The 10653-nt window shown below is 42.6% G+C and overlaps 1 protein-coding gene across 1 annotated transcript in view; it reads right to left on the minus strand.

The window, feature by feature from the left end:
* Positions 1-7245: 7245 nt before the first annotated feature.
* Positions 7246-10653, minus strand: part of man1a2 (mannosidase, alpha, class 1A, member 2) — an 86852-nt gene continuing 83444 nt past the window's right edge. Inside the window, exon 14 of the mRNA XM_061793089.1 lies at positions 7246-9273. Within this exon, the coding sequence (XP_061649073.1) occupies positions 9138-9273 (136 nt within the window). The 3' untranslated portion in view covers positions 7246-9137. The remainder of the gene's footprint in view (positions 9274-10653) is intronic.

Raw genomic sequence — 10653 nt, forward strand, 5'->3', positions numbered from 1 at the left:
GTGGCACGGCGGCGAAGAGCGCGTCCACGTCCGCGTCATCACAAAGTCCCGCTCCGGCTTCCTTGTTCTGTACCCCCCGCACCGACCCGCCCCACCACGTCACGCACGTCACGTCCTGAAAGCAGCGCCCAGAAGCGGTTGGATGAAATAACAGATATGTACGGGATTTATTAAACATTGCTTTTAGCGGCTAATGACAGGGCTCTGTATCCGTGCGCCGTTATGAGCGCGCTGATTGGTCGTCCGTGTTTCTCGTTGCCCAGTGACCTGAGCAGACTTTTGACTTTTTCCACCTTTTATTTCAATCGCGACAGTGGCGAACCACACATAATAAGATACTTAGAACAATTTGGTCTTACGCAGTCATAGTTTGTGTCACAGTAATCACAAAAAGTTGAAACTATCATTCAGATGAAGTTAAAAGCCAATCGCAGGGCACTTAGAAATAAACAACCATTCGCACTCACATTCCCACCTACGGGCAATTTAGAGTCCCCAATGAATGCACGTTTTTGCGATGTGGGTTTCAAACAGGGATTAGGGTTTAAAATGACCATTTCCAGCCAGGGTCAGGTTTTTTCAATAAGGGTTTCAACTCATGGCGAGGGTTTAAAAGTTAGCATTCAAGATAGGGTTAGGGCTTCAAATCAGGATTTCAAGATGGTTAAAATTTCACACAAAAGAGTTATCATTTCACTCCAGGGTTAAGGTTTCAAATTGGGTTTCGAGACAGAGTTTGAGTTTTAATCAGGATCAAAATCCGAATCATCTTTATAAGTACAAGTGTATGTGAAAAACACACAAGGAATTTGTCTCTGGTAGTTGGAGCCGCTCTAGTACGACAACAGACGGTCAATTGATAGAGAACACTTTTGCGACATAAACACATAAAAACACAGTCACTGAGCAATAAAAGGTTACCAGTAATGTGGTAATGCTGATGGTTGTTGTTGTTGTTGTTGTTGTTTTTTAATTGTGCAAATGAGGCAGAGTCCTCTAGTAATTTAGAGCAGTTTGAAATGACTAATAGAACAACAGTCTGGTACAGTGACCATTGTGCAAATGGCGCAGAGACTTCACAAAATGTATGCTGCTTCAAGTGACTAGTTGTGCAATAATCAGGAACAGTGTCCATTGTGCAAATGGTGCAGATACTTCACAAGCACATGAGTGGCCAGTATTGGTCAACAACAGATTTGCAAGTAGTGCAGAGTGTACAAATAATGTATAATTGACCCGACAGAGATGTGACAGCAATCTCAAGACAAAAATGGCAACATTTTACAATGGGATTGTAAGTTAACTGGTTGAAACGTTAATGGCAAGAGGGAATAAGCTGTTGGAATGTCTCCTACTTTTAGTTTGCATTGTTCGATAGCACCTACCTAAGGGAAGGAGCTGGAAGAGGTGGTGGTCAGGATGTGGAGGGTCCAAAAGGAATTGAAAGTGTCCTTTTCAAATCTGCAGTAGAAGCTGTTCAAGCTAGTGTGCTATTGTTCTCAGCTTGGGGGGGTTGGTCGCTTGTAATTGGTAAGCAATTGTATTGGATGCCAGACTGATTTAGAGTCGTTCGTGGTAAACAGTTGTTCTAGTTTTACTGCATAATTTCTGTTGTTAATGTTAATTTCTTTAGTCAGCTGGTTTCTAGCGCAATTATACCGGGCTCTATCCCCACGTCGGCGTCCTCTTTAGCCTGGCGAAGTTGCTGTTGTTGTTATTGAACGTGCGAAATAACTTTGTTGATACACAAACCTCTTCACAGAAACTGATACAGGATGTAAACTAGTAAAGAGTCCACGTTTCAAATTTTTGGGGGGAATTGTGGACGTCGTGTCCTCCGGGCCAAAGAGGAAAAGAACCATCCGGACTGTTCTGGACGCAAAGTTCAAAAGCCAGCATCTGTTATGGTATGGGGCTGTGTTAGTGCCAATGGCATGGGTAACTTACACATCTGTGAAGGCACCATCAAGCCTGAAAGGTACATACAGGTTTTGGAGAAACATATGCTGCCATCCAAGCAACGTCTTTTTCATGGACGCCCCTGCTTATTTCAGAAAGACAATGCCAAACCACATTCTGCACGTGTTACAACAGCGTGGCTTCGTAGTAAAAGAGTGCGGGTACTAGACTGGCCTGCCTGCAGTCCAGACCTGTCTCCCATTGAAAATATGTGGCGCATTATGAAGCGTAAAATACGACAACGGGAAATAATTTTATCTACAAAGCTTCAACAATTAGTGTCCTCAGTTCCCAAACGTTTATTGAATGTTGTTAAAAGAAAAGGTGATGCAACACAGTGGTAAACATGACCCTGTCCCAGCTTTTTTGGAACGTGTTGCAGCCATAAAATTCTAAGTTCATGATTATTTGCTAAAAACAAAGTTTTATCATTTTGAACATTAAATATCTTGTCTTTGTCGTGTACTCAATTAAATATAGGTTGAACATGATTTTCAAATCATTGTATTCTGTTTTTATTTATGTTTACCACAACGTCCCAACTACATTGGAATTGGGGTTGTAGTTCCAGTCGTCTGTCGTTTATGTTATCATCGTGACATGATCATGCGGTACATACTGTATGCAACTACAGTATGTGTCGTGTAACGTACGTCAATTCGAGTCACACTGAAAGAACATCCTCCTCTTCGTAGTGGTAACATGAAATGACCAGTGGAAGTGCGTGCCGTGTGTGTCTGAGGGGGGGTTCTACACACTAGTGAGTCAGAAGAAGAGGAAGCTGACAAGCTGCGTGGGAAATCGCTTTCTGTGTAGTGAAGGTCGATTGACGTTTCTTGAAACTTGTGCTATTGCAAAAAAACAACAACAACAAAAAAACACAGTGATCATTTACAGTACTGTAAAAAGTATTTGCCCCATCCTCAAATTCTTATTTTTTGCATACTTTCCTCATTTTAAGATCATAAAACTAATGTAAATATCTAACAAAGATCACCCAAGTAAACAGTTTTTAAATGGTGATTTTATTTATTACGGGGGAAAAAAAACATTCAAAGCTACCTGGCCCTGTGTGAAGTAAAAACTAACAAAAGCTTTTTTTTTTTTTTTCTTTCTTGTCCGTCTGTTAGGTTAAGCAGAATGGAAAATCTGTATCCCTTTTATGCCGGAACAGTTTTATTGTGTCACAGTGGAGTTTTGAAGCTTCCGCTGTGGTATTATAATTGAGGTTTATTGAGAATCTGACTTGATCTGTCGAACAGAACAAAGTTTCTAGAAGGGAGGAAGTAACAAAGACAAAAGACAAAGCACTAATTGTAAACAGGATGAGAAAAGTAAGTCATTACATTATCTACAACAATGAAACATTAAATATGAGTGTTGCGTGGGGCTGTAGTGCTACACCCTGTGAGGGAAGGACAGGACAAGATGGAACAGGACAAGGACAGGAGAAGAAGCATGCAGGACAAGGGTCGTGAACCCGGCTGTACAACGGAAGTGGGGTGGCATTAATTATGTGAATTATAAAATTGTACAGGATGAGAGTATAAGTATAATACACAAGCAATTTACATATTCATATTCATTTCTTGCAATAAGTGCGTGGCCCCACACCAAGGGAAAGAGTCCCAGGGGTGTGTGCCTGCGGACACATGCAAGTGAATTGACACCGTTTTACATGCACAAAGACTGACAGAAGTGTCCTGTAATTACTGTGCCTGCACCATGGAGGCTGAGGACCCCACCCAATCAATCGAGGGGCGGGATCGGGCCCAGGGGTCCACCCGAGAGCAGCCCGGCGGACAGGACACGTCCCACACCGAGGGACCCGAGGCGGTCCGCTGGCCCCACCGAGGCGCCGCGACAACCGGCCACCCGGTGGGGGCAGGGCCCCAATGCCGCCCACCCTCCCCCAACCTGCAGGGCCCACGATGCAGCCTGTCCCCGCCCAGCCCGAGGGCGGGAGAGTGCCCCTTGTTTGTTGGAAAGGATGGCGGATAGGGGCACCCGACAAGGGAACGATAAGTGGGGGAAGCCAGGGGGCAGCAGCACGGGAGGGGAGCCCCAACACCTCAGGAGCACCGCCATGCAGCTAAGTGAGAACCCACCTCCCCCGTTGACTAGGCTACTCCAAAACCAAGTTGACTTGCTGGTGTGTTTTGGATTATTGTCCTGCCAAGTGTTCTTCAGCTTGAGCTCACAAACCTCCGTTAACAAATGAAACACTCAAACGCACACACAATTGTATACGTGCAAACACAAAGCAGTACGTTCGCTGTTGCGTCGTGATCTTTGCTGTTCTCGGTGGCCGCGTCAGGCCACTAAGCGCTCCGAACGTCCCGTGACATCACTTCCTTCGTGTGCATCTTCCTTTCGCAAAGGAGTTTGTTTGTTTCTTCTTCCCGGTGCGCCACACTCATGACAACACAGCGCTGTCGGTTTCTGGCCGCTTTCAAAATGCCGTCTCCGCTCGCTTTATGATGTTTATGTGCATACAGGACCAGTTGGACTCCAGCCTGGATTCTTAGCGCTCTTGAGTTTTCTAGGAGAGTGAGGATATACAGTAACAGTTTGAAAAGGCACAGTGGGAAAGTCAAATATTGTACTCAAATAAGAGTACTGTTACTTTACAACAATGGGACTAAATAAAAGTTAAAAGTAGTCGTCCAAATATTTACTTGAGTAAGAGTAAGACAGTACTCTGTGAAAAAACTACTCAAGTACCTGGTGAGGAACTTTTTTTTTGTATTATTATTTTTTTTAAATCAGAGCATGAACGTCAAATCAAATAAAAATGAATCATCTAGGGGAGTCCACACACGCCTACCGGCATTTCACTTTGAAAGTGCCCTGAAACCAACAACACGTGCTTTGGGCCCTACAGAAACATTATTTGCTTTATTCACTTAAATGGCTGTTTGCTGAATAGACTTATCGATAGTGTGTGTGCGAAAGAGAGAGAGAGAGAGAGAGAGAGCTATTAATATTACAGCATGGGACGTATCTGTGCCATTCGATTGATGAATTGAAGTCAAATGACATGAGTGATCATGTTGGACTGGCGCGATGGCGCCCGATGCGGAAGTGCAAAGTCCATCCATCCATTTTCTGAGCCGCTTCTCCTCACGAGGGTCGCGGGCGTGCTGGCGCCTATCCCAGCTATCTTCGGGCAGGAGGCGGGGTACACCCTGAACTGGTCGCCAGCCAATCGCAGGGCACATACAAACAAACAACCATTCACACTCAAATTCATACCTACGGGCAATTTTGAGTCGTCAATTAACCTAGCATGCATGTTTTTGGGATGTGGGCAGGCACGGGGAGAACATGCAAACTCCACACAGGCGGGGCCGGGATTTGAACGCCGGTCCTCAGAACTGTGAGGCAGAGGTGCTAACCGGTCGCTCACCGTGCCGCCAAAGTGGAAAGCGAAGTCTAAAAATAGATCACACACAGACCCAAAAATGGATAAATAAAAGTAGCGAGAGGCATGTCAATCATTGGAACGGAGTAAAAGTATCAATCCTTCTTGACATAAATACTCAAGTTAAAGTAAAAAGTATGGTGCATTCAAATGACTCTGACAAGTACAATGTATCCAAAATGTTACTTGAGTAACTGTAACGGAGTAAATGTAGCATGTTAGTAGCCACCTCTGCTGCTGGGTGATGCCTACATTTAGAGAACTTTCTGGAAACTTGTATGTACACGACAGGGGCTTTTCCACCAACCAGTTCCTGGTTGCAAAAGGTTCTCGTGGCCCAAGTGCTTTGTGTTTCCAAGCAACCTATTAGTTAAGCAAATGAGGCTTTTGTTGAGGAATACTGACACCTACTGGATCTAAAAAAAAAAAAAATACAAATGCTGGCATTTCAAGCTTTCAAGTGAATGTCCTATTTTACATCTTTATCTAAATTTGGAATATTTTTGAGACCTTGAAAACCCAACCCTTTATCCAGGTGAGGCAATTGAGAACTGATTCTCAACCTGGCTGGAGACAAGTCTTGGAGGAAGGGACTTTTATTCTATACAGGCACATTTCAATACATTAGAATATATTTATTCTCTTTTATTGAGATGACAAACCTAGATTGGTTGCGCAACAGAAGCTTGCAGATGACAATCGATGTGATTTATCAGTCAGAAAATGCAATAGGGACTTGGGCCTGAAGCCTTACACAGTTCCACTACAAATCTGAGAGCAATACATCACATCTAGCGTCATCTGCAGGCTTCTACATTTATCGATTCAAAAAGACGACTTTTTGTAACGTCTTGGCATTTAGACAATTACATGTTTCTTCATGCAAGTTCTCCACTTTTAGAGAACATGCGCTCACATGCCGAGTGCTGTGATGTAATACAATGTTGAACTTGTCATTATATCACATTGTACAATTTGTATATGTATTAGCTTCTCTTTTGCTTTGTTTTACTTTGATGTCTGCAGCCAGGTTGGCATGGCCAATACCTTACCTGGATGAGGTTCAATTCAAAAAAAATAAAAATACATGACTTCATGGACAGCGCTTAGTCAGCTTTTAAACACAGCAGTGTGAAGTCTTTGGTATCTGTAAATGTGTTTGCATGACAAAACAAACAAAGAAAACAGACGACTAATTTGTTAAGGTTGATCCTTTTACGCCCAAAAAGTAATGCATTGTGTGGGAAAAATGGTGCTGGTTTGAATGGCTAAATGCTAAACGCATTCACTTTTTGCCACTTTTGTGTTACCTAAAGGTAAGAAACTTAGTGGCTGTATGGTGTATATATTTTGTACTATTTCGAACCCCTTACCAATTCGCTTTTTGTTTTCCTTTTGTTGAGCCAATCTTAAGCTATTATTTTGGGGCTCTTTCTGTCACACCAAGGTGCCGAAAAAGCTCTGGCTAACAGGAAACTAGTAATCGGTGTCAGGGAAGTATAGAGGAGCTAAAATTAGCCTGGGTTGTTATTGATTGTGTGTGCTTTTTTTTTTTTTTTTTGCTCTACTGAGTGGTCATGAAAAGTTCAAGCTAACAAACTACTTAGGTCTCATTATTGCGTGACAATTTCGATTTTTAAGCGTGGCAAAATGACCAGCACACTTGCGCTTCTTCTGATGCATGTTTTCAACATCGGTTATCAGAATTTTATTCTGCCAAATATTCCAATCGGCATCGGTCGGACCCTAAAAATCGAATGAAACCTAATTTAGCTAAAAGCATTTGTCTTTTGCAAGACACGTTCAAAAGCAAACATCACAGATTCACCAAAACCAACATTGACACCATCAAAACAGTCGAGTTCCTCGTCACTTGTAGCAACACCTTTATTGAATTTGTGTCGGACTTTGAAACATATTTACACATATCTTTTTGTAGTGAAGTAAAAATACAAATAGAGATCAGTCACTCATTGGCTGTTGCGGCGGCCACACGGTTGACGGAATTCCGAAAGTGACGATGAACAAGTGACGGAATGAAAATGGTAAAGTCATCAACGTGTACGCATATCATCTGGCCAAAATTGATGCCCTTACCAAAAATTAAGAAATTGTGGATTTTCTTTGACCAACTTTAAATAATAATAATTTAACAAAAAAAAAAAACTCAATTTTACATTTGCGCACACAGATCGCCAATAAAAATGGCGTCAGTTTAATGGAAACCACATTTCTCCCCCAAATGTATTCCTTTCATCGGAAACACTACGAAAGGTCATTTTTTTACGGATAAAAACAAAAAACACCTGGGGATACATGCTTTTCATTGAAAAGCAACAATATGCGGCCATTTTCTTTGTTTAGTTTTTTACAGTCACAAGACGGCTCGAGTCAGTCTGCATTAAAAACTCACATTCACAAGATTCCATTAGTATTTTAATCGTAACAAGTTCGTCATTTCAGTCTGGCGTCAATCTGTTTCACTTCACAGTTTTAAACTTTTCAAGCAAAAAAAAAAACAAAAAAAGTTCACAATGTCTGAACGTAAAAAAAAAAAAAAAAAAAAAAAAAAAAAAAAAAGAAGCACGGTAATGGCACAAATGCGTCACGTTAAGACGAAAAGGCTTGCTTAATAAATCAAAATAACTCAAATAAACAGCAAAAATTTAAGCCGTGGTTAAGTGCAATTCAGGACTAATTTGCATACGACCATCACTGAGTTTGATTGACAATCATTCGCACTCGACAAATCCAGTCCTGGTTTTTCCTGATCGATTTTCAAATTCACCTTCAAGAAAGTTTTTGCCAAGACAATTTACAAGTTACTAAAGAGGAGCGATAGAATTTCTTGACAAATTAAGAAAAGTGAAAAACGATGACAGTGATCGATCAATTGGCAAAGCAGTTGAACGACGTCGCCGCAAAGACTTCATCTCAATCAGGAAGTTGTTTGTGTTGCTATTAAAATGATGCGCGTGGTCAAATTTGGTTGCAGCCGTCACTTACTGTGCATACCAGACAAGCAGTAGAATTCTTTGACAAGTTTGAAGGGAAAAAAAAAATAATAATTTAAATTTCAAGAATGACGGATATAGCCAACTTGAACAATTTAACACAAAATTCAGGAAAAGCAGACTGCGGGACAAAATTAGATTTACTTCATTTCAGAACGCTGACGATAGCCTGAAGCTGATGAATAAAAAGGCAGGAGGTGACAGGAGGGTAGAGACGGTGGATGAAGGCAGCGGCCAATGCGTCAGATGATCGTGCGACTGATTACGCGCTTCGGCGGTTTTGTGTTAGTGGAAACTGCAGATGAAGCACACGACATGGTAAAAGAGGACAGGAGAACCCAATTTTAAAAAAACAAACAAAACAAAACAAAAATACAGTGGGAAGAGTCAAAAAAGCAGCATCCAATTATAAAGTTTTTTTGTTTGGCAGGGTGACATTTTGAGCTGGACTGATGATGAAGCCAGTCTGTTGTCCACTATGAAGGATCCACACCTGCCCAAAAAAGAAGATGGCTGCCAAGATCGTGGCATGAAAACGAGAGTTTCAATTCAAATGGTGCGTCCCTATGAAAGAGAGAAAGATAAAGAGTTTGGACGAACAACTAAATGGTCCACTCTGGAGCACCAGCGTTCTCAGGGAGTTCTCAGCTGCTCCGATACGGTCCACATCTGAAGAAAATGATAAAAGTCAGTCCAGTGTTTGTTGGTGGGAGTGTCGGGCAGGCGGGCGGTCAACCCCCTCATTGCCTCGCCGGCTCGCTGCCCGGCAGGGTGACGTTACCCAAGTGGAGCACAGGAAGCGGGTGGGCCTCCGTGTTGAAGACCCAACTTTCCAATGGCATCAGGTCGTCGCTGGAGAACAGCAGGTACAGGTACCTGATGGAGACGAACAAAAACATGGCGTCACAAGAGCGATGCGATACACTGTAGTTGCCGACGACAATGGAAGGTGACAAAAACTTTTCCGTTGCGCTGCCATAATATTCCCCAAAAGGTTTAGTTTCTTTTATTTTCGACTAAAAATCTCAATGAATCCAGCAGAACATGTGGCTGAGGAGCATTGCTGGGAAAATTACTTTGGAAATATAGTTGGGTACAATTGCACGTTACCATCGAAAATGTGATAGTAGCGTCACTCTTTCGATTACTTTCTCACCGTAATATAACCAATACCATTTTGATGGCTTTTCAGATTTTTTACTGAATGCATCCACAGAACCTTTGGATGATTCCTCTAGAACGGAGGTGTCAAACTCGTGTTTGCGACGAGCCGCATCGTCGGCACAGTTTCACTACGTGATGACTGTGAAACAATAGCAATGCTTCATGGGTTCATCATAGCGTTAAATAAACACAACAAATTGATGGCTAAGTCGTTTTGAGATCAGAGGTCAATGATAATACAATACTTTGTTCACGTATTATTCGAAAATGCATGAAAAGGATTTTTAATGGAGGAATTTGCCCCCTGAAAAGTGTTGAATGAATCTGCAGTGGGGACAGAAAGTGTTCAGACCCTCTTCAATTTTTCACTCTTTGTTATATTGCAGCCATTTGCTAAAATCATTTAAGTTCATTTTTTTCCCCTTCAACGTACACACAGCAGCCCATATTGACAGAAACAAAACGGAATTGATGAAATCTTTGCGCATTCACGAAATATCACACAGCCAGAAGTATTCCGACCCTTTGCTGTGACACTCATATTGAACTCGGGTGCGGTCCATTTCTTCTGATCATCCTTGAGATGGTTCTAGACCTTCATTGGAGTCCAGCTGCGTTTGATTAGACTGACTGGACTTGATGAGGAAAGCCACACCCTTGTCTATCTATATAAAACCTTACAGCTCACAGTGCTTGTCAGAGCAAACGAGAATCAGGAGGTCAAGGGAACTGCCTGAAGAGCTCAGAGCCAGAATTGTGGCAAGGCACAGATCTGGCCAAGGTTACAAAAAAGATTCTGCTCCACTTCAGGTTCCTAAGAGCACAATGGCCTCCATAATACTGAAATGGAAGACGTTTGGGACGACCAGAACCCTTCCGAGAGCTGGCCGTCCGGCCAAACTGAGCAATTGGGGGAGAAGAGCCTTGGTGGGAGAGGTCAAGAAGAACCCAAAGATCACTGTGGCGGAGCTCCAGAGATGCAGTCGGGAGATGGGAGGAAGTTCTTCTCGAAAGTCAACCATCACTGCAGCCCTACACCAGTCGGGGCTTTATGGCAGAGTGGCCCAACGGAAGCCTCTCCTTAGTGCAAGA

Source organism: Phyllopteryx taeniolatus, chromosome 12, assembly GCF_024500385.1.
Source record: "Phyllopteryx taeniolatus isolate TA_2022b chromosome 12, UOR_Ptae_1.2, whole genome shotgun sequence".
In the NCBI taxonomy this organism is placed as follows: domain Eukaryota; kingdom Metazoa; phylum Chordata; class Actinopteri; order Syngnathiformes; family Syngnathidae; genus Phyllopteryx; species Phyllopteryx taeniolatus.